At 55.8% G+C, this 22,829-nt stretch overlaps 2 protein-coding genes across 3 annotated transcripts; both read left to right on the top strand.

Moving 5' to 3' along the window:
- The first annotated feature begins 1,424 nt into the window (after window positions 1–1,424).
- Window positions 1,425–2,677, top strand: HES4 (hes family bHLH transcription factor 4). Its single transcript, XM_019712168.3, has 4 exons — window positions 1,425–1,734; window positions 1,815–1,910; window positions 2,013–2,100; window positions 2,196–2,677. The coding sequence occupies exons 1-4, from the start codon at window positions 1,627–1,629 to the stop codon at window positions 2,579–2,581; spliced, it is 678 nt and encodes a 225-aa protein (XP_019567727.1). The 5' UTR covers window positions 1,425–1,626; the 3' UTR covers window positions 2,582–2,677.
- Window positions 2,678–16,849: 14,172 nt separating this feature from the next.
- PERM1 (PPARGC1 and ESRR induced regulator, muscle 1) lies at window positions 16,850–22,787 on the top strand. Of its 2 annotated transcripts, none has more exons than XM_019712157.3 (4): window positions 16,850–16,979; window positions 17,914–20,549; window positions 21,370–21,495; window positions 21,744–22,787. In XM_019712157.3, exons 2-4 carry the CDS (start codon window positions 18,032–18,034, stop codon window positions 21,845–21,847), a joined length of 2,748 nt encoding a protein of 915 aa, XP_019567716.3. In that variant the 5' UTR covers window positions 16,850–16,979; window positions 17,914–18,031; the 3' UTR covers window positions 21,848–22,787. The 2 variants fall into 2 exon arrangements, with proteins under 2 accessions (XP_019567716.3, XP_019567717.3); XM_019712158.3 differs by having other exon boundaries at window positions 16,870–16,979; window positions 17,623–20,549.
- Window positions 22,788–22,829: the final 42 nt, after the last annotated feature.

Here is a 22,829-nt window from a genome sequence, read left to right as displayed (position 1 = left end):
CTCTGGGGCGGGCTCACCTCGATGAGTGACAGCTTGGCCTTCAGACCAGTCCCAAAGCGCGCACCCCTACGTGGACGCGCGTGTGTGGCAGGGAGGATCTGAGCCGCCTCCCGTTCCACCTGGCGCCCTCGGGGGACCGCGGAGGGCTCAAATTCCAGAATACGAGGGAGGTGGTAGGTACCGTGCGTGGCACCAGACTAGGGCCCGACTTGGGACCTGTCTCTCACAACGGAATGGTTATTTTGTTTGTTTGCCATCGCTTCCCGCGCGGGATTTGAAGCTCCGGGACAGGCTTCCCCAGCCTGAACGGCAGATGGGGCCCTGTGGGCCTCGGAAACGTCTATGGGATGGGTACCGGCTGCAGCCAGGCCGTCGTGGGGAGGGGCCCCAGAGGACTCAAGACTACAGTGCCCCGTGACGTAATTCAACATGAAAGCATCAAACACGAAATAAGCAAAGTCCTTTTACCCACTGTGCAGCTTTGAAATGAATAAATCTTAACAATTGTCCCTCATTTTTTTTGAGCCCTACTTTGCTGGTGCTGACATGATGTAGGGTAATCTAGAAGGATGTGACATCACCAGCCCCATGATATTATCCCACCTGGCTGGTGTCATCCCCACCTTCACTCTGAGACCTCACCTCCGATCATCTGGTGACATCGCAAGTCTGTGACATTCTTACATTGTCCCATGACGTCATCCTGCCGGACTGGTGACATCACTCTGCCTGCCTTGCCGGTATCACCCTCACTGTTTTTAAGTCATCATTTAATTGTGCGGTGATGCCGCCCTGACTGCCTCGTGACCTTGTCCAGCCGACCTCCCTCCTGGCCAGTGGCTGGTGTTCCACGTCCACAGTGTCACAGGTCTTGCCTAGATGCTGCAGAAGGTGGGGGTCCCCGGAGACTGAGCACGCGCGGCATGTCCCATTCCGAGGCTGTGTAGAGGCCCTAGGCCTGGGCGGGGACCAGGGACGGCGGAGGAGGAAGGAGGCGTGTTGGCCGAGGGTCCCCCACTTCTTGAGGGCGCCTGACTCGGTTCCCCGCATGAATTTTCCTGTCCGATTTCCCGCGCCGCCCGCGTTGAGCTCTGCGCCCTACTCCTCCCAGGGCCTAGCTCAACCTGAGGGTGAGCCTCGCGACTCCGTCCAGCCCCGGGTGTCCGCGGCCCGGGCTAGCCCGGAAAGGCCTCTTCCCGGCGTGCGCCTCGGAACGCGGCGGCAAAGGAGGCGGCGCGGTGATTTTCCCGCCTCGTGCAGGCGGTGCCAGCGGCGGGCGCCCGCGGGGTGTTCCAGCTTCCCTTTGTCGCCCGCGGGGTTGGTGGGCCGGGAGCCGACGCGTGACTGACAGTTGTCGGGGGCGGTGGCCGGGGGCGGGCGGCTCTGCGCGCGGTTGGGGGAGTGAGGGAGGAGCGCAGCCGCTCATTGGCTGGCGCGAGTGTGGGAAAGAATGCGGAGCCCAGTTCACACACCCCGCGGCCGCTCTTCTTTAAATAGCCAGGAGGCTGGCTACCCGCGCGGGCCTGACGCCTGGGACCCGCTAGATAGGGACAGGGGACGCCGCGTGCTCTCCCTCGGCCCTTGGCGGCACGCTCCGCTGGGCACCGGGAGGCGCGGGGGCGCACCATGCCTGCAGACACCCCAGGGAAGCCGAGAGCTTCGCCGCTGGCAGGAGCGCCGGCCAGCGCCAGCCGAACCCCAAGCAAGCCCCGGAGCACGGCTGAGCACCGAAAGGTGAGACTTGGAGGGGCGTGGGTTGGGGGTGTGGGTTGAGGATGGACCCACGCGGGACTCAGCCACTGCCTGACCCTCAGTCCTCCAAGCCGGTCATGGAGAAGAGGCGCCGAGCGCGCATCAACGAGAGCCTTGCTCAGCTCAAGACCCTCATCCTGGACGCCCTCAGGAAAGATGTAAGTTGTGGGTGGGGGGTGAGATCGAGGCGCCGAGGCGGGAAGCCGGGAGTTTGGGGGCTCTACTGGACTGCAAGCCGCCCATACCGGCCCTGCCCCCAGAGCTCCCGCCACTCGAAGCTGGAGAAAGCCGACATCCTGGAGATGACCGTGAGGCACCTACAAAGTTTGCGGCGCGTGCAGGTGACAGGTGAGGCGCGGGCGGCAGCGGCGGGAGGGGGGGCGGGGAGGAGCGCCCGACCACTGCCGCGGGAACCGACCACCTGTCCTCTACTGCCCCCGCAGCCGCGCTCAGCGCGGACCCCGCTGTCTTGGGAAAGTACCGCGCCGGCTTCAACGAGTGTCTGGCCGAGGTGAATCGCTTCCTGGCCAGCTGCGAGGGCGTCCCGGCCGACGTGCGTTTTCGCCTGCTCAGCCACCTGGCGGCCTGTCTGGGCCATCTGGGGCCCTCGCGCTGCGCGGCCCCACCGCCCCCAGCTGTAGAGGTTCCGGCGCCCGAGGCCTACGTGGGCCGCCAGCCTCTGCAGGCATTCGATGGCCTCTTCCCCCTGCTGCGCCCCGGGGCCACCTTCGCGCTGCCGCTCCTGCCTGGCCTGACTCGGGCGCCCCTCGCGGCCCCCAGGGCGGGGCCGCAGAGCCCCGGCGTGCCCTGGAGGCCGTGGCTGCGATGAGACCGCGGCCCTCGGACTGTGGCGGAGGCTGCCCCGTTCTAGGGCCGCGGCCTTTACTGAGACTGTTCCAGGGAATATTTATTTCCAGAGGCCGCATCTAGAGTTTTGTTTGTTTTTGTCTTTTCTGTGAAGTGTAGTCCTGTAGCGCCTGCGGCTATGGTCCCTAGCAGTGGGAGGTGGGGGGTGGAGTGTCTGCTGGTCCTGGGGCCTGGTCCCGCCCCTTCCCAGGCCCCGCCCCCGCGCCCCGCCCAGCAGGTGCGCCGCCGCTTAGGTCAGTCCGCCGGTGGCGTTTGCCAGCACCTGCGCAGGAGCCAGCGACCCCCCTTGAGGTGGGGGTGTGAGGTTCCTCAGGAGGTTCAGGCTGGAAGGTGACAGTAGCCATTTTTCAGAATTCATCCGTGTTGGGATGCTCTCGTGCAGCCTCACTGGGCAAGTTCTTTTCAAAGCGTCTTTCCCCACTCCCACTCCTGGGGACCCTAGACGGTGGAGACGTGTCTTTTCACATTGTTGGTCCCGGGCCGCTGAGCTGTGCTGAGGGGTGAACATACCCTGAAGCTTCAGTTTTGGTCTGGTCCACCTCCTGCTTTGTTCTCACGGTTCAGCACCAAGCCGCCTGTGTTCCCACCCACCCACCCCAGGCCAGCGTCTGCCCCGGATGGAGGTGCCAGCAGGAGAGGGCATCAGAGTCTCCAAGGCAGGGGACTGGGGCGAGGCTGGCACAGGGCGCTTTTTGCTGGGTCTCAGGGGTTGCTCTCCCACCAGGGTCCAGTCCTGTGTGGCAGGCCCTGCCCTGGGAGGGGAGAGCCTCCTAGCGGCAAGGGACTGAGATTTCATCTGTCCGTGCTTGTCCTGAGTACCTGCTATGGCTCAGCGCTACCATACCAGGAAGCAAAACTAGGCGGCATTGGACATTGGTCCTGGAGTCACTGTCCTGCAGTCCCAGGTGTCCCCCAGTTGCTGCTGGGGGCTGGACTCCAGGTGCAATGAGGGGGGATGGGAGTTACACAAGCCGAGACTGGAGTGTGTCATGCTGAGCCTGCCTGAGATTGAGCCAACATCCGTTTCCCAGCCACCAGACAGGACCCATCAAGGAGGAGGAGAGTGAGTCACTGCCAGAGGCTGCTCTGCTGTCCTCCAACTGCTTCCGCATCTGTGCCATGAGCAGGGTTCACCTGGGCCCTCCTGGAGGAGGCCATGCTCACCTGGCAGGGACCTCCAAGTCCCCACCAACAGCCACACCCTGCTCTCTGGCTGCCTTGCCTCTCTATTTCCCGGAGCGTCCAGGGCCTGGGTCAGTGGTCCTGGATGGTGGCAGCAATGTGGGCCAGGTGTGCACCCTTGGACATATACACTCAGTGGCCCTGTCCCTGGGAGGCCCTCCTAAGCAGGAGCCTTGTAGATGGTCCGTACTGGGGAGCTGGCAGCTCAGTGTGGCTGGGGGAGGGGAGCTGCTCAGGGCGGGCTTCAGTGCAGAAGGGGATAGGGGGCCTGGGGCTTTGTGAAGCCGTTGGGGATAGTCAGGGCCTGCTCAGAGCTGAGCCCCACATGTCCTGCAGGAAAAAGAGGGACCTCCCCACCTGTGTAGTCAAAGGGAGAAGGGCCCCTGGGAAATCTCTTGGAACTTGGGTCATCATGCTGTCCCTCCTCCCACAAGAGTGCAGCACCAGCTCTAGACCAGACCCCTGGCCTCCAGTCCCCTCCCTGCCCCCCAACCCTAAAACCCCCCTCCTGTCTGCCCCCACCCCATCTTACTCCCTGTTCTCCGTAATCTCATCATCGTTCACACAGTTGCCAAAACGATCTTCGCAGCCAGGACACCCTCAGTCCTCAGGGACCCCTCAGGCTCTGGGGACCACACAATTCCTCACACAGGCAAGCTCCTTCCTGGCTCTGTCCCTTGGTACTCAACCTTCCCCTGGAATTCTCTCCCCACTTTCCCACCTGAGGCAGCCACCTCTGTGGCTCCAGAGGCCAGGGCCATGTCTGTTACTCACCTCTGTCCCTAGCACCCTCGTGGAACAAATGAGCTGTTCCATACTGATCTAATTCATTAATTTGAGTGAAAGATGGAGCTGGGAGATTTGGTTAGATCAGAGAAGTTTGAGGAAGCACAGCCCTGCCTGATGTTGGGTCCCCATGGTGAGGGGCTGTCTCAGCCCCCTCCCCAGGCTGCCCCTTCCACTCTCCTCCCCACACCCAGCATGGATATCTGCTCAGGCCAGTGGAGAGCTTGAGCGGACCCCCTCAAGGGCTTTTCTACAGGCCCAGTGGTGGGAGCTGTGGCCCAAAACATGGGGTACTCCCCTTACACTGGGGTCTCTTTCTCCTCCCCACTCTTCCACCCATTCCTGCCTGTTCCCTGCTTCCCATGGGCTCTGGGTCATACCCCTGACCCCTTACCCCCACTCCTATTTTTATCTTGGCTTTTGTCTTGCAGACACTTCCTGTTGAGTCATGGATGAAGCACCTTCTCCTGGCCTGGCCCTGTGTGTGGGGGGCGGGGGGGAGGGGGGAAATCAGGACTTTCTCCTCCTGGGGGGAGGCCTGCTGGTCACTTCCCCTCTATGGCAGGTGGAGTCCCGTTCATCTTTGGCCTCCTTCCAGCCCATTCTGCAAAGACCAAGGGTCAACAAATGTTTGCGGAATGCAAGTGCACAGTCAGCTGACCTACCATCCTCTGTGGGTGTGACAGCCCTGCCATCTGGGTCCGTCTGTCTGCCTGTGGGGCCAGGGCTTGGAGACCGGACAATGACAGCAAATCATAGGTTTAAAATCTGGAGAAAGAATTGGTCTCCATGGTGATAGAAGTCAGCCTGGCCAAGCCCTTGAAACTCAGAAACTCGGGGTGGGGAGGGGTTGGGCCTGCTTAGAGCCCTGGCTTGTGAGACCTGAGGCCTTGGGTCCCCACCAAAGCTCCTTGGTCGCCAGCAACCTCCTGCCCTCCCCGACACCCTGGCTCCCTGCTGCTGTACCCACTGCTCTGTCTCTGCTTCTTGAAAGAGGGGCTCTCCCTGTCATGGGATGCACCCTCAGGCAAGCAACAGGCCCTGGGCTCCTCCCAGGAGGCCCCCAACGACGCCTGTCCTGGGATGCAGCCTTGTGAATGTACCCAAGTTGCCAGTGTGACCCATGGGGTTCTGCAGAATTGATGCAATGTGTCATTGAGATGAGGTTGCTAGGGCTGCCTGTCTCTGTCTGTCCGTCTGTTTCTCTCACATTCACTCGGGGGGAGACCAGCTGTGCTTTGCTATGGAGAGGCCAACATGTGGCCCTGGGGCCTCTTGCCAACAGCAGTGAGAGTGAGCCTCACGAGAGGTCCTCTGGCCCTGTGGAGCCCTCAGATTAGGCCCCGGCCCCCGCCGCTGTCCCGAGCACGGCGTTCTGAGAGCCCCTGAGCCAGGCCCACCCAGCAGAGCCTCCTCCCTTCTCCTGGTGGTCAGAAACTGAGATAGTAAATGTTTGTTGTTTTAAGCTGCTAAATTTTAGGTTAATTTGTTATGCAGCAATAAATTACAATAAATCTTATGTAAGATTCAAGATAAATATAAATAACAATAGCAATAAAGAAACAACTAACGAACTAACATGCCCATGGTCACCTAGGGCTCACCACCACTTGCCCTCATGATGATGGTTAGGGAAAAGGTGGGGTGAGGACTGGAATGGGGTGGGAGTAAATTCAGAAACAGTCCTGTAGCTGTGGTTTGTAGACTGATTTGGCAGTGGTTTCCCAGTGAGCCCGACATGGGTGGGGCCCCTGCCATGCTGCTGCTCACCAGCCACAGCCCATAGCCACAGGTGCGGGAGACACTCCATGCTGAGACCCCAGTGCCCACCGCCCTGGGTGGGCCTGGCCTCAGCTGGCCCAGCCACCCTCAGCACAGACACTGACATGCCCCGGCCACGCTGACCCTTTCTGCAGCCTGGTATCCATGGTTACCAAAAAGCACCTGGCTGCTGTTGCCCCGAAGGTGTCACTTTCTGGTGCCCACCTGGCCCTGATACCCACCTGGTTACCTGGTGGTGTTGGGCTCACGTCTTGGGCCCCCACTGCGAGTGAGGGATCCTTCCTGATTTCTGTGGGGGGGGTGCTGACTCAGCGAAATGTAGAAGGTCAGTGTTGGAAGCTGAAGCCCTGTGTTCAGCCCTTACCAAACCAAGCTTACACAGTGAGGGAGGTGCACACACCTGAGCCAGCAGTAGCTTTCCACTTCCACAGTCTAATACTTACCCACGTATTGGGCCCAGAGCAGGGCCCTCCCTAAGACATGGCTGTCCAAGCCAGAGTCTGGTGGGGGAAGGGCTTCCCCATGGCTCCTTCCAGCACCCCTTGCTCTGCCTAGCACAGTGAGGGGAAGGGCCCAGCAGCCCCAGATGTGGGGGGTGCCATTGTCCTCTCTTGGCCCCCTCCCCCACCCCCACTCCCCAACCTCTGAGCTGACCACAGCCTGGGCCAAACACCCACACCCAGATGGCCTGAGCACCCCCAACTCCTGACCCTGCCTTCCCACTGTCTCCCAGGGCCCCAGGCCCTGGACGTCAGCTCTCCCTGCCAAGCCAGGATCAGGAAAGTGTTATGAAGGCCCTGGCCGAGATCGTTCCTCTGTACGGACCCAGAGGAGACCGGCCCCAAATGAAATGCCAGGGGGGATGGTGGTGCTGTCGTTTCCTCCAGGAATATGTCCCGAGGAACTTGGTCTGCTAACCTACGAGTTGAGGGTAACCCCTATTGAAGCTGAGCTCACTGATCTGCCACTCGGACTTGGAAATCTTTGGCCAGACTTTTCCTGATCAGAGACCAGGTGCACTGGACGGAATGAGTCCCCCGACAAATGCATCACCCTCAAGTGAAGGTGTGAGGAGGTGGGGCCTTTGTGAGGTCATGAGGTCATGAAGTTGGGGCTCGGGACACAGGTCAGACTTGCTGGCTCTCTGCCACGTGAAGACACACAAGGAGGGGGCCCTCACCGAAACCAGACAGTACAGGCACCAGATTTTGGACTTGCAGCCTCCAGGACTGTGAGAAATCCTTCTCTGTGGTTGAGACTGAGATACAGGGCTTTGTGCTACCATCCAACTGCAGGCTAAAGCTTCGGGTGGCTGGGCTGAATCTCCATTGTGCATGTGGCCCCTCTCTGGCACTAGGCCACTTGGGGGGACTGTCCTCAAGGCACAGGCACACACAGCCAGGGGGCGGGGCCTGAGGACCTGCAGGAGCCTGGATAACACCCCCCCACCCCACCCCCCCACCCCGTGAGCCTTACCCTCAGACTCCAATTTGACTTCCTGCCCAAGTCCAGCAGGGTGGGGAGACGGGCTGCACCCAGCACGCAGCCTGGAACCCTGGGGAAAGCCTGGGCCAGGCTGCCTGGAGCTTGGGAGCGCGTGGGGTAAATTAAAACGCCTCTGACGTTCCAGTCCCCCACGGCGTGTGGTGCTCAGGGCCCGTGCTGTGACTATATCTGTGTGTGTGACCAGGCCGTGGGTTTCTTGGTTGCTACCCACTGGAGTCACAGGTACACAGCCCCCTCAGGTCCATGATGTGGTGTTGGGGGAAGTTTGGAGGGGTGGGGGAAGGGGAGCAATTACCACCCATTCCTGGAGCTCCAACTGCCTCTGGGCGCCCAGGAATCAACCCACTCAGAACTAGGCTCACCTGGGCAGGTAAGTGAGGCCAACAAAAATACAGATCCAGAGGCACAGTCATGGAAGGGTGAGATGCAGAGTCGGACACAGAGACCCCTGCAGAGACACAGACTCAGACCCCTTCAGTCTGCCCTGTGTCTGGGAAGCCCACAGACACATCTCTTGCACCCACCGCCGCAGCCTCATGCTCAGGTTAGCACACGAGTGGTTCAGGGAAGGCTTCCAGCACTGCCTGGGGATGACCCTACTTCTGCTGTCACTTAGTTGTGTGACCTTGGGCAAGTCACAGAATCTAAAATGTAACATTGGATTCGTAATACATCTGCCTTAGTGCTGCGTGGGTGAGACAATCAAATAAGATAAATTATCTGTGTGATTTACAATTGCTTTCAGCCAAGATTGAGTAGCTGGGACCGGATTTACCTCCTGCCTTAATCAACTAAAAACACTAGCAAAAACATACGCAATAGCATGCAGTGAAAGACAGAGGTCCCTGAGAAGTGGAAAGCAGATGAAGGGAGCCATGTATCGCCCCAGCTGAGTCCTTAGAGAGGGCTTCCAGGCCATGGTGCAGACACAGGGGAGCCAGGGAGAGCAGGCAGACTCCCTGAGCTGCTTGTGAGGGAACTCCTGGGAGCCCAGGAAGGAACCACCTAAAAGGACTAGAGGGAAATGTCCTCTGAGTTCACACAGGGTCAGACCTAGTCTCAGGTCTCCACCAGTCAGGATGGAAAACCTCATAATTCACAGGGCTCAGAAGGGCCTTGGCCCAGTAGTGAGGAACAAGTAGCTGCAGACTAAGTGCCATTCCAGTCTTGCCTAACAAAGTTTATAAACAAGCCCTGAAAGCATCAAACTGCTTCTATGTAATTCAACCACACCCAAAACAAAGCTCAAGAATATTTACAGGAGTACAAAAATATCCAGCACCCAACACATTAAATTCACAATGTCTAACATCCAGTAAAAAATTACCAGGCATACAAAGAGGCAGAAAAATATGACCCAGAAGGAGGAGAAAAATAAATCAACTGGAAACAACCCAGAAATATCACAGAAGATAGAATTAGCAGACAAGGATGTTGAAACAGTCACTACAGCCTCACTTCATGTGTTCCATTCACAGGGAAGACTGAATATGTTAGAGACATTGAAGATACAAAAACCCAACTGAACTTCTAGAGGCGAAAATTACAATGTCTGATATGAAAACTATATGGGAAGGATGGGAAGAAATAACAACATTTGAAGAAATAATAATTGACTGGAATTTTCCGATCTTGATGTAAACTATACACCGACAGATCCAAGAAGCTCAATGAAACTCAAGCACAAGAAGTTTCTAGAAAACTACATCAAGGAGTATTATAATCAAACTGCTAGAAAACAATGATAAGACAATAAAATCTGCTCTCACTACTTCTATTCAACAGCATAGGAAGTTCTAGCCAGGTCAATTAGGCAAGAAAATGAAACAAAAGACAAGATCAATATTTTAAAAATCAATTGTATTTCTATATACTGGCAACAATCTGAAAATGAAATTAAGAAACCTGTTCCATTTATAATAACATCATAAAGAATAAAATCCTGGGCTGGACCGGTGGCTCCGGCGGTTAGAACTCCATGCTCCTAACTCCGAAGGCTGCAGTTTTCGATTCCCACATGGGCCAGTGGGCTCTCAACCACAAGGTTGCCGGTTCAACTCCTCGAGTCTCGCAAGGGATGGTGGGCTTCGCCCCCTGCAACTAAGATTGAACACGGCACCTTGAGTTGAGCTGCCTCCCGGATGGCTCAGTTGGTTGGAGTGCATTCTCTCAACCACAAGGTTGCTGGTTTCGACTCCTGCAAGGGATGGTGGGCTGTGCCCCCTGCAACTAGCAACGGCAACTGGACCTGGAGCTGAGTTGTGCCCTCCACAACTAAGACTGAAAGGACAACAACTTGAAGCTGAATGGCACCCTCCACAGCTAAGATTGAAAGGACAACAACTTGACTTGGAAAAAAGTTCTGGAAGTACACACTGTTCCTCAATAAAGTCCTGTTCCCCTCCCCCAATAAAAAATTGTAAAAAAAAAAAAAAAAAAGAAAAGAATAAAATCCTTAGGAATAAATTGAACAAAAGAAGTGTAAAACATACTTTGAAAACAACAGAACAGTGTTGAAGGGAATTAAAGAAGACACAAATAAATGGAAAAACATTCCATGTTTATGGATCAGAAGGTCTAACATTGTTGAGATGACAATACTTCCCAAATTGATCTCTAAGTTCAACTCAATGGCAACCAAATTTCCAGCTAACATTTTTACAGAAATTGACAAGCTCCTCCTGAAACTCATGGAAATTCAAGGGACGCAGAATATCCAAAACAATCTTGAAAAAGAACAAAGTTGGAGGACTCAAGCTTCCTGATTTCAAAACTTACTGCAAAGCTACAGTCATCAATACAGTGTGATACTAGCATGAGGTTAGACATATTGATTGATGGAATAGAACTGAGTGATCAGAAATTAGCTTTCATGTTTATAGTCAATTGATTTTCAACAGTAGCCAAGACAATCCAATGGCAGGAATGATGGTCTTTTCAACAAATAGTGCTGGGACTCCTGTGTATGCACGTGCAAACAGTGAAGTTGGACCCCTTCCTCACACTATGCATGAAAATCAACTCACAGTGGATGATACACATAAGTGTAAGAGCTAAAACCACCAAATGATTGGAAGAAAATACAGGAGTCTATCTTCATGATCTTGGGTGGCGAAGCATCTTAGGCAAAGACTTCACAGATATGACATCAAAAGCATAAGTGACAAAAAGTATGTATGTATATAACTGGACTTCATAAAAATTAAAATGTTTTGTGCTTCAAAGGACATTATCAAAAAAGTGAAAAGACACTTTTTGCAAAACATTTTGACAAGGGACTTGTATTTAGAATATATTAATAACTCTCTCAATTCAATAATAAAGAGACAAATAACCCAACTGAAAAATAGGTAAAAAATCTGAATTAACATTTCTCCAAAGATATACAAATGGCCAATAAGCACATGAAAAGATGCTCACCATCATTAGCCATCAGGGAAATTTAAACCGAAACCACAATGAGATACCATCTCACACCCAGGAGGTTGGCTATTATTTTTAAAACACAGAGAATAACAAGTGTTGGCAAGTATGTAAAGAAAATAGAACCCTTATGCATTGTTGGAAAGGATGTAAAATGGGGCAGCCACTTTAGAAAAGTCTGGAAGTTCCTCAAAAGATTAACTGTAGAGTTACCATATGACCCAGCCATTCCACTCCTAGGCCTGAACCCAAGAGAAATAAAAACACATGTCCACAGAAAAACCTGTGCACAAATGTTCATAGCAACATTATTCATAATAGCCAGGAACTAGAAATGACCTAAATGTCAACTGATGAATGGATAAATAAAATGTGCCATACCCCTACAATGGACTATTACTTGACAGTAAAAATGAGTGAAGCACTGACACCGGCTATAACACGTATGAACCCTGAAAACATTATGCTGTGAGAAGCCAGACACAAAAGGACACATATTGTGTGCTCCCATTTACATGAAATGTTCACATTAAGCAAATCGATAGAAAGTAGGTTAGTGGTTGCCTGGAGCTGGATGGAGGTTGAGGGAAATGGGGAGGGGGTGCCCTGGGAGGGTGATGAAAATGTTCTAAACTTAATTATGATAATGGTTGCACAACTCAGACTATGCTAAATACTATCTAATTTAAATGGATGAATTGGATGATGTGTGAATTATATATCAATAAAGTTGTTAAAAATGTTACATACAGAGGAACAAAGAGAAAGCGATGGCAAGTTTCTTGTTGGAAAAATGTATGAGGACACAGTGGACAACACTTTAAAGAACTAAACGTAAAAACTATCCACCTAGGACTCTATGAATAGACCCGCCCATACCTATACGGTCAGTTGATTTTCAACAAAGGCTGCAAAGGCAGTTCAGTAGAGAAAGGAGAGTCTCTTCAGCAAGTGGTACCGGAACAACTGGACATCCATATGCAAATAAATAACCTGAGACCATACGTCACACCACATACACAACTCAAAATAGATCATACACCTAAATGCAAAGTCTGAAACTGTGAAACTTTTTGGAAAAAACCTAGAACATTTTTGTGACCTTTGGTTAGTTAGGCAAAGATTTCTGACATGCAATACCCAAAGAATGGTTGGTGAAAGAAAACAAGAAAAATGGATAGATTGTTAACTTTTGCTCTTCAAGAAAATGAAATGTTAAGAAAATAAAAAGATGAGCCACAGACAAGGAGAAAATATTTGCAAATCACATATTTGATACAGGACCTATATGCATAATATGTAACGAACTCTCAAGACTCAACAATTAAGAAAACAGCTAACCCAATTAAGAAAATGGGAAAAGATTTGCTCCATCAGTTCACAGAAGAAGATACATGGATGGCAAAAAAGCACATGAAAAGATGCTCAAGGTCATGAAGCATGAAAGAAAGTCAAGTTAAAGCCACAATGTGGTGCCACTATACACCCGGGGTGCCAAAAAAATGTATAAAAGTGGACACTTTGGTCAACGTTGCTCAAGCAGTCATTTGCCATAATCAGAAGTGTCTGGATGCTGATGGCAACCACTTTGCGCACCTCTTGTAATTGCAGAAGTCACACGTGACTTGTATTCATCTCTTGTACTGCCCAAACAGGTACATACTGCGTGATCCCATTTATATAACGTTCTAAACAATGCCACCTGACTATAGTGACAGAAAGCAGATTAATGGTTACCTTGTGTGTGGGGGGGAAGGTATTTCCAAGGGCACAGGAACCTTTAGGGGTGATGGTTTCCTGGTGTTACACATGTCGAAACTTAGAAAATTTTGCACTTTAAATATGTGCAGTGTATTGTATGTACATTATACCTCATTGAAACTACTTAAAAAATTAGGTTGGTGCAAAAGTAATTGAGGTTTTTGCAGTTATTTTTAGCCTTTTAAACCGCAATTACTTTTGCACCAACCTAAAAATAAGCCCATAATCTGTGGAAAGCATTTAAGACTGTGTCATGCCTGGTGGCATGTGGGGTCTCAGTTCCCGTTCCCCACATAAGAACACAGGACATGGTGAGGCCAAAAAGGAACACCCATGGAGCCACAGATAAGGGAGTCATACCACTATATTCTCACTGGCGGCTGGGTTGGAGACACAGGAAGCAGGAGCCACACAATCTGCAACCTGCTGTCCACTTCTCTGTCAACCAACCCCACTTGCTAGCTGCAATCCGCTCTTGCTAGCTCAGCCACCACCTCCTTGCTAGCCCCCCTTTTTCTGCTAGCGTAGCCATGGCAGTTATATTAGTGGCCAATGGCTCACTGGTTACAGCTGATGGCCAACTAGCCACAGCTGATGGCCATCCAATCACAGTTGATGGCCATTTACTACCTGAGCCAGCACTTTTCCACATGAGGCCGAGAGCTTAGAAACTGCGCTCCTGGCTCTATCCCCACAGACGGCCTGGCATGTAATAGCTACTAGTTGAAAGTTGGCTCTTATGTTTGAGTGCTTACTGTCTCAAGGTCAAGGCTCAAAGGCAGCTACAAGGCTTCGGGAAGGGGCCCTGGCACTCAAGTAGCGTCCTTCCCCTAAACCCGGGCAGGAGCAACGGAGCTGGGCTTTGTTGGCTGCCGGTGGGGTCCTGGTGCCCTCTGGTGGCGATCAGTGGTACCGCAGGCTGCGTCCCCCTTTACCCCTCCCTTTGAGGTCTGGCTTCCGCTGCCCACTTCGCCCGTCGTGTGTCTCCCTGCCCATGCGAACCACCCACCCAATAGCTCTCTCTGGACCAGGTGCTGGTCTGTGCCGAGACTTAGCTACCCCCCACGCCGTGGAGCTGGGTTGTGTGCTGTAGGTCCTGTTTCCCCACCCTACAGCAGACATCCCCCCCCACCCCCCGCAGCCTCCCCCGCCCAGGTCTGAGATTGGCTGGGGGTGTGGAGGAGGGAGGACAGGGAAGCCTCAGGTTAGATCTAGCCACAGCTGGTCCCCAAAAGGCCTTCTCAGTCACGTAGGTCTAGGTAAGACCCTTCTGTCCCCCACTCCCAGCAGCCTATGCCAGCCTCCCTGCCTCCCCTCTGACCGGGCTCTCATCTCCCAGGGCAGCTGGGGCCATTGCTGCAAGCCCTCCAAACCTCCCGGTCTGGTGGCAGTCCATGTCTGCAGACAGAGCCACAAGTGGGCGCCCCCTAGCCAGCTGTCCACATGGAAACAAAAATATGTGACACCCCCACCACCCACCACCCACGGAAATCAAGACCAGGTGTGTTGCAGGGCCAATGTGGGAGGTAAAACAATGGAGCTTTACACCACGAGCAAGTCCATCTTCCCGGACTCTCCGTGACTTTGGGCAGGCAAGTGCTTCAGGACAGAGAAAGTGACAACCATCCAGGAAATTGTTGATAACTTGGACTGTGTTAAAATGTAAAACTTCTGTTCATCCAAAGACAGAGAGAAAAGGTAAGATGGAGAAAGAACATAGTCAAAGCCCAACAATTCCATGAAGATTCCTACCCAGAGTGTGTGGCAGATGCCTGCAAAGCAACGAGTAAAGTGGCAGAGCACTGAGGAGACACACATCTTCCCAGAAGAAGCCGCACCCACGGCCAGGAACTCCACTCTTCCTAAGGAAATGTGATGTCGAGTTCGGGCGCTAGCCCCTGAACGCCAAGTGACAGAGAGGCCACCGTGGTGGCCAGGACCAGGAGCACAGACACATTCCGGGTGTCCTACCGCTGGAGTGAAGGCACAAGCATGGGGACCACAGTGGCTCAGGATCTTCTAGAGCTGACCGAGCACAGCCCGCGACCCAGCCATTCCCCACACTGCGTACATAAATCTATCCGAAGGAATGTTCCAGAATCACTGCTTATAACAGCTGCAAACTGAAAACGACCCAAATCCCCATCCACAAGAAAATGATGCCGCAGCCTCTGGGCCACCTGGATGAGGCTGCAGGAAGCAGATGGTGAGACAACAGGAGGTGGGTGTGGTCTCTGCCAGGGTCCTGGCCCAGGGCTCCCGAAACCCTTGTGGATTCCTAAGTGACGCAAGCACTGGGGGCATCTCTGGTTCTAATGAGGGGACTCTGGGTGGCCCCTGGATGAGGGCTGGTCACAGGATGACAAAGCCCTGAAGCTCGGAATTTTCAGTCCCTCCCCCCATCCTCCTGAGAAGGGAGAAAGGCTGGAGAGATGGATCCCAAACATGAAGAAGCCTCCACGAAACCTCAATGATGAGGGTGCTCAGAGCTTCGGGTTGGTGAACGGGAGGCAGGGCGAAGGCGTGGAGCCGCACATCTCTCTGCCATCTGGACACTCACCTGTGTTCTTCAGCACACCCCTTTACAACAAATGGGAACGTCAGTGTTTGCCTGAGTCCTGTGAGCCATTCCAGCAAATTCATGCTTCTGGGCTCCTTCCTCCGAGAGGTCTCAGCCCCCTGGCCACCCCTTCCCTCCATACTGCCTCCTTCTTAGGATGCGTTGCTGTGAAAATGGTATTATTTACCTGTCCGTTTAGATGTTTGCTCTCTGACCCCACTACTCCCTCTTTGTGTCCCCAGCAGGGAGGCCGGAGATCTGTGTGTCACATTGACCTGCCCGAGGATGGGCAACACAGCCCCAAGGTCAGGTCAGGATGTCCTGGAGCACCCCCCAGAGCGGGGCCTTTGGGACTCAACCCTGCTACTTATTAGCTGTGTGTCCATGCACAAGTCACCAACCCTCTCTGTGCCTCAGCAAGCTCAACCGTGAAAGAAGTGTCCTCCTAGTGCCCCCTCTCGGGGTGGATGGGCTTTCGGAAAAGTGCTCTGGGGGGCCTTCGAGGGGCTGTTGTTCTTCAGCCCACGCAAGAGGCCATGTCACTCCTGCCTATCTCCTCTTGGTGACTGGTTCACCTGGGGGTGGCAGCACCAGACCCTTTCATAGAGGGACAGACTACACTGCCATCCCCATCTTGGAACCTAGGTGGGGAATGACCCACTTTCTTCCTCTGACCCTCCCAGCCCTCTCCCTAGAGGCCCACTTGGGGTGCCCTCCACCGAGAACCTTCAATGTCCCCATGTGTCCCCAAAGCCCCATCGGCAGTTCTGCCAGGGGAGGGGCCAGGTGCACCCCTTGAATCCAGACCAGGGAAGTGTAAGCCCTGCCCCCGGGGTCTGTGAGACCCACCTCCAAAACCTCTAGGAACATTCTGGAATTAGTCATTTCCCAGCTCATCACTCTAACCCCCTGTGTTCCGCAGGCATCAGGGCAAGGCCCTAAGACCAGAGGGCTGGACTGGTATTTGGGGGCTGCTAGCAGGTGCGGCCATGGGAGAGGTGAGGTCTGAGATTCTACAGCGGTGGGGCCGCTTTTCGCAGAAAGGACAGCTGCAGCCAGGAGGCAAGGGCAGGCCCACCTTCAGCCTGGAGAAGGAGGGCCTGTGCTGCCGACTGCTGGTCAGCATTCTCTGGCCGGCACCAGACCCCGGACCTGACCAGGAAGTCGTCCCTCACGTAGCTGGAGGTCCCTCAAATGCCATCTATTTGCGGCCTGGACCCTGATGACTGGCAGGAGACATGTGACACTGAGATGGGGTATTTTTGGCAGTGGGGGTGGGGCCTGCATGATGAGCCCAGCACCATGCCGCTCTGGGACAGGCAGCTTGAACGCCCAGCTCCACTGCCCCGGCTGACTGCAGGTATGACACCATCAGCCCCTCATTCCTGTCCTAGGGGGCCCCACAGGGGACAGCCCCCACAGGGACCTTCCCCAGAGCCAGACAGGAGGGCAAAGTTCAGTGGGTCAGGAAGCCACAGTGCCCTGGGCTCATGCCATCTCCCACTTAGGACTGGATTGGCCAGAATGACCTCCCACCCTCCTGGGTCTGGTGGTAGCTGACCAAAGACCAAAGGTCAGCCCCCGCCCCCCCAAAAAGGGCTGAGAGGTTAGAGGCTCGGTGGGTCCACTGACATGGGGCACAGGAAGGGTCTTGGCTAGCTGGGCAAGCCTGGGTCAGGGGCACAGACCTGGGGATGGCCCGAGGGTCCCCTGGGAGTCAGGAGCCTTGTTTCCGTTCTGTGACCTCCTGCCCAGGCAGGGGCACAGCCAGGCTCTCCCTGATGACCTGAGTTCCCTCTGACCAGCACCAGTATGACCTTGGTGAGCTCAGAGGAAGCCCGGCAGCCTGTCCCAGCCAAGCCTGGTGGAAGGTCATTGACAAAGGTTGGTCACCTGCTGGACACTGTAGCCCCTCCCCCATGGCCAGCTGCCACTGGGGGCATGCTGGGACAGGCAGGGCTGACCACCACCAGGTGAACTGACCCCGGGGTGGTCTTTGACAGGGGCTTGGCCGCTCTGGAGGAAAGTTGGAAGGTGAGGCTGGCCCAGCTGGACAGAAAAGGCTCGACGATGTGAAGGAAAGCCGCTTCTGGGGACGGAAACTCAAACACAAGGACCCTATTTCTTAGTGCACTTCACTAATCTAGAGCCATCTTTGGTGGAAGGAACCTGACACTATGTCTTCATAAAGTCACCATGTGGGCTCAGTTTGGAGACAGGGACATGGGGCTGTGGATATTCTGACTTGGAGGACGCCACACAGCCCCCTGCACCTCTGCTCTGCTTTCTTTCAGGATGGAGATGCTGTGCCAGGTCCGAGCCAGGGAAGAGGGGGTCCCCGGGGGGCAAGCAGGTGGTGGCAGTGCCTGAAGACCCTGAGCTCTGCTGCTCACGTGCCTCTGCTGACCCGAAATGGAAAACTTCCAGTACAGCATCCAGCTGAGTGACCAGGACTGGGCTGAGTTCTCGGCCACGGCTGAAGAGTGTGGCCTCCTGCAGGCTGGCCTTGCCTCTGGGGATGAGCTCTTGTCCAGTGACATTGACCAAGGGGACAGCAGTGGCAGCAGTCCCCCCGAGCACCTGCCCCTTCTTGGGAGGCAGCTGGCTCCCAGAGGGCGTGGCTGGCCGGGCTTCGAGGAGGAGGATAAGGCGGCCACACAGCAGCTGGTCAGCAGGTCTTGGCAGGAGCCCGTCCTGGCTCTGGGGGCAGGTCAGCAGATGCCCAGCACGTCCGCACCATCAGAAGCTCAGCCGTCTCTCAGCCCTGGAGACGCCCCTCCTGGCCAGAGCCCGTCCCTCCTAGGGCCAGTGACTTCCAGAGACGAGATGCAGAGGCTTCTACAGGGCCCAGCCGCCCGGGACCCTGCCCCTAGTGTCCCTGGTGAGCCTCCTCGGAGCCCTGAGTCCCCTGGCCGCAGCACTGCCTCCCAGAAGCCCCCTGGCAGCCCTGGAGCCCCACCACGCAGCAGCCCTAGCCGGAAGAAGAGGCGGGCTGCAGGTACCAAGGGGGGTGGGCGCCCGGGTGTCGCAGGCTCAGCTCCCACTCAGCTGGGCTCCCCACGGCTCAGTGAGGCCAGGCCCAAGGAAGGCCTTGGCCCAGCTGGGTCCAGGGGGAAGGGTCTCTCGGCTGGGACAGCAGAGCAGACAGCAGGAGCCGGGCAGGACAAGCTGGGGCCAGAGTCTGCAGGAGCCCAGGAGCAGGGGGCCAGGCAAGGGCCCGGCTTGGATCTGTCTACAACTGAACAAGGTACAGACTTACTTGGAATGACCCCCAGAGCTGAGCTACATACTGTGTCCATGCCTGCCCAGGAGACTGGTCCAGATATCGCAATGGCTAAGTCAGACACAGCTCTGTCTCCACCTGCCCTCAAGCCCCAGGCTGACTCGGCTCTGTCTACACCTGCCCTCAAGCCCCAGACTGACTCGGCTCTGTCTACACCTGCCCTCAAGCCCCAGACTGATATGGCTCTGTCTACACCTGCTTTCAAGCCCCAGGCTGACTCGGCTCTGTCTACACCTGCCCTCAAGCCCCAGACTGATATGGCTCTGTCTACACCTGCTTTCAAGCCCCAGGCTGACTCGGCTCTGTCTACACCTGCCCTCAAGCCCCAGGCTGACTGGGCTCTGTCTACACCTGCCCTCAAGCCCCAGGATGACTTGGCTCTGTCTACACCTGCCCTCAAGCCCCAGGCCGACATGACTCTGTCTCTGCCTGCCCTCAAGCCCCAGGCTGACACAGCTCTGTCTACACCTGCTCACAAGCCCCAGGCTGACTCGGCTCTGTCTATACCTGCCCGCAAGCCCCAGGCTGACTCGGCTCTGTCTACACCTGCCCGCAAGCCCCAGGCTGACTCGGCTCTGTCTATACCTGCCCGCAAGCCCCAGGCTGACTCGGCTCTGTCTATACCTGCCCGCAAGCCCCAGGCTGACTCGGCTCTGTCTACACCTGCCTACAACTCTAGACTGGATGCGGACCTGCCTGCGCTGGGCCCAGTGGTCAAGCCAGAGGTGGATTCATCTATACCTGTGTCAAAGGCCCAGTCTGAGGTGGGCGCATCCACATTTGCCCTCAGTCCCCAGGCTGGGCCTGACATGATGGAGACAAAGGTTGTCCCATCAGCCAAACTGGATTTGAGCTCTGCTGTGTCTTCAGGGGGCCACCAGGAGAAGCCCAGAGGGCAGCCCTCTGCGGGTGACCCTGAAAACCATTCAGGGGAGCCCCCACCAGGCTCCGTCCAAGCCCCCAAGAAGAAGAAAGTGCGATTCTCGGTGGCTGTGCCCAGCCCCGAGGAGCTGGGGTCAGGAGAGGCCTCGGGCCCACTCTCCCCAGCTACAGCCTGGCCATCTGCCCCCAGGACAGCAGCTGGGGGCCGCGGGGGGCCTGGAGCTTGGGACGCAGTGGCAGTTGGGCCCCGGCCACCCCAGCCTCGGATCCTCAAGCACCTGCCTCCCCCTCCGTCCGCTGCCTCCGGGGGGCCTGGGTATAGGAGCTGCTTTGCAGTGACCCTCCCAGAAGCCTACGAGTTCTTTTTTTGTGACACTATCGCAGAGGAGGACGAAGAGGCTGAGGAGGCAGCCGAGGCTAGCCAGGTCCCTGCCAACGTCCAGTGGCCAGATGTATGCGAGTTCTTCTTCCGGGACTGCCAAGCCCAGACGTCTGGGCTCCGGGCACGCCGCTCCCCAACCCCACCCCTGAAGGCCGAGCCGGTGCCAGCCCCTGTGCCTGGAGACCCCATGCCTATCTCCATCCCTGAGGCCTACGAACACTTCCTTGGGGAGGACAGGCTGGGGGACGTGCTGGGGCCGGCTTCCCTTCAGCTGCAGGCTGCAGAGCTCCCCAGGCCGGCCCCCCAGGGAGTGGAGTCTGGCACCCCCCCAGAGACCAGCCAAGCCACAGCAGAGCAGCTCGACCTGGTGGTCAGGCAAGCAGGTGCGTGTCACGTGGGCCTGGGACATGGCCTGCCCAGGTCCTGGGAACACACTGTCCAGGGATTTCTGCCAGCAGGGCCATTGGGGAGGGCCGGGCCAGGACCCTGGGTCATGAGCCAGTGGGGGGGGGGGGGCTCGGGGATGATCTGAAAAGGAAGCAGCAGTTCCTGGCCAACCCAGGGCACAATCCAGGTGGGGCAGACCAGGCTAGGTCATCAGGGGTTTGACTGTGCACTGACCCTCCCCCGTATTCAGGCCCAGAAGGCACTAGTGCCCCAGACTCTAGCAGGGGAGGCCTTGGGGCCCTCGGGAAGATCCCTTAGGAACCAGGAAACGGGCCCAAGCCGACCTGACTCAACTATGCCACACACTGCCCTATGTCTTGGGACAAAGCTGTCATAGGGAAGATGTGACTCAGAAAATATGTCCCAGGTCAGACGTGTCCCCGGATAGATGTGTCCCCAGACAGATGTGTCCAAGGCAGACCTGTCCAGTATAGATATATCCCTACACAGATGTGTCCCTGGACAGATGTGTCCCGGGTGAGACGTATCCCCAGATCGACATGTCCCCAGACAGATGTGTCCCAGGACGGACGTGTTCCCGGACAGATGTGTCCAGGGCAGATGTGTCCAGTATAGATATGTCTTCAGACAGATGTGTCACCAGACAGATGTGTTACAGGTCAGACATGTCCTCGGTCAGACATGTCCCCAGACAGACTTGTCTCCAGACAGATGTGTCTATGGCAGACGTGTCCCCAGACAGTCATGTCCCCAGAGTGGAGCAGCTGGAACTCAGAGTATGCTTCTCTTTCCTAGGGGAGCCTCGGGGTCCCCTCACCGCCTTTACCTTCAGCCAGAATGACATGTGCCTGGTGTTTGTAGCCTTTGCCACCTGGGCTGTGAGAACATCAGACCTGCATACCCCAGACGCCTGGAAAACAGGTTTGGGGGCCCAGGGGGACAGGGACTGGTGCCCAGAGTCGAGGGGAGGGACAGTGGTGTCATGGGCCAGCAGGGATGAGGGGTGCTTGGGGAGGCACAGCTTTCTGCCCTGACCTTGCTCCTCCCATTGCTGACCCACTGCTCACCCTACTGGCCTCCTCCTGCCCTCTGAGGGCTATGCCACTGGGCAGAAGTTGGTGACAAGGCCAGGGAGCTGGTACTCAGGAGGCCCGATGCTTCTCTTGTAGTCTTGCTGGCCAACATCGGCACCATCTCCGCCATCCGCTACTTCCGCCGGCAGGTGGGGCGGGGGCGCCCCAGCCCGAGCCCCAGCCCCAGCCCCAGCTCCTAGGACCCAGGCTTGGCCCAGGAAGACGCCAGACAAGGAAATGGCCACAGGTGCTCAGGACGAGACGCTGCCTTCGCCCTTTGACCCTTGTGTTCCACAGCGTCTAGGAAGGAGCCAGTGTCCTCGGTCCTGGCTACTTGGACTGTACCCGAGGCTCTGGCCAGGCTGAAGCCAGAGCTGTACTCCACACCTGGGAGGGGAGATTCGGAAGGCTGGTGATGGGGGCCGAGCAGGGAGCAGGGAGCAGGGAGCTAGTTAGTAAGGTTGCCAGATCAGCAACAAGAAATGGGGCGTCCAGTAAAACTGGAATGTCAGATATGCAATATTTGAGACGTATTTGTACTGAGAAATTATTTGTGGTGTATCTGAAATCAAATCTAACTGGCCATCTGATTTTATCTGGTTAAGTAGTTATGGGATAAGTGGCAGAATGAGGCATTGGAAATTAGAGAGTGTCACAGTAGCAACAAGGCCCCAGCTGGACATCTGGGCAGGGGGCAAGGGTGAGGGGACTGGGTGGTCTCGACTCTGGGGCAGAGGATCCCAAGCACTCTCTGCGCTGTGCACAGTGGGCCTCTTTGACCCCTGAATCACAAAGGCCTGTGGCCAGGGCCTTCTTGGCTCCTGCCTGAGACAGTGAGCAGGTATCTACAGGGTTTGTAGGAGGCCCAGCAGGGTGTGGGTCTGCAGGGCAGAGCCTGGAGCCCCTCCTCTAGGGAGCCCTGGACGAGAGGTGCAGCAGAGGATAGAGGTATTGGGTGGACAGATGAGACACCTGGGATTGTCCCGGGGCTGAGAGGAGCCAGAGATGGGGAAGAAAGGTGGGTAGGGGGCTACCAGGCTAAGTGCACAGGGTCCGCGGGTGGCAGGCGCCTCCTGGCTGCTGAGTGAAGGATGTGTGGACACAGCACAAATACAATCTCCTTTTCTTCTTTTCTGTTTACTCTCTTGTCAGTCTCTCTGGAACAGCCCCGCCCCACTCACA

This window comes from Rhinolophus sinicus, chromosome 14, assembly GCF_057876585.1.
Source record: "Rhinolophus sinicus isolate RSI-liver-muscle chromosome 14, RSI-T2T, whole genome shotgun sequence".
NCBI classification, from domain to species: domain Eukaryota; kingdom Metazoa; phylum Chordata; class Mammalia; order Chiroptera; family Rhinolophidae; genus Rhinolophus; species Rhinolophus sinicus.
This window is presented reverse-complemented; position numbering and strand designations above follow the sequence as displayed.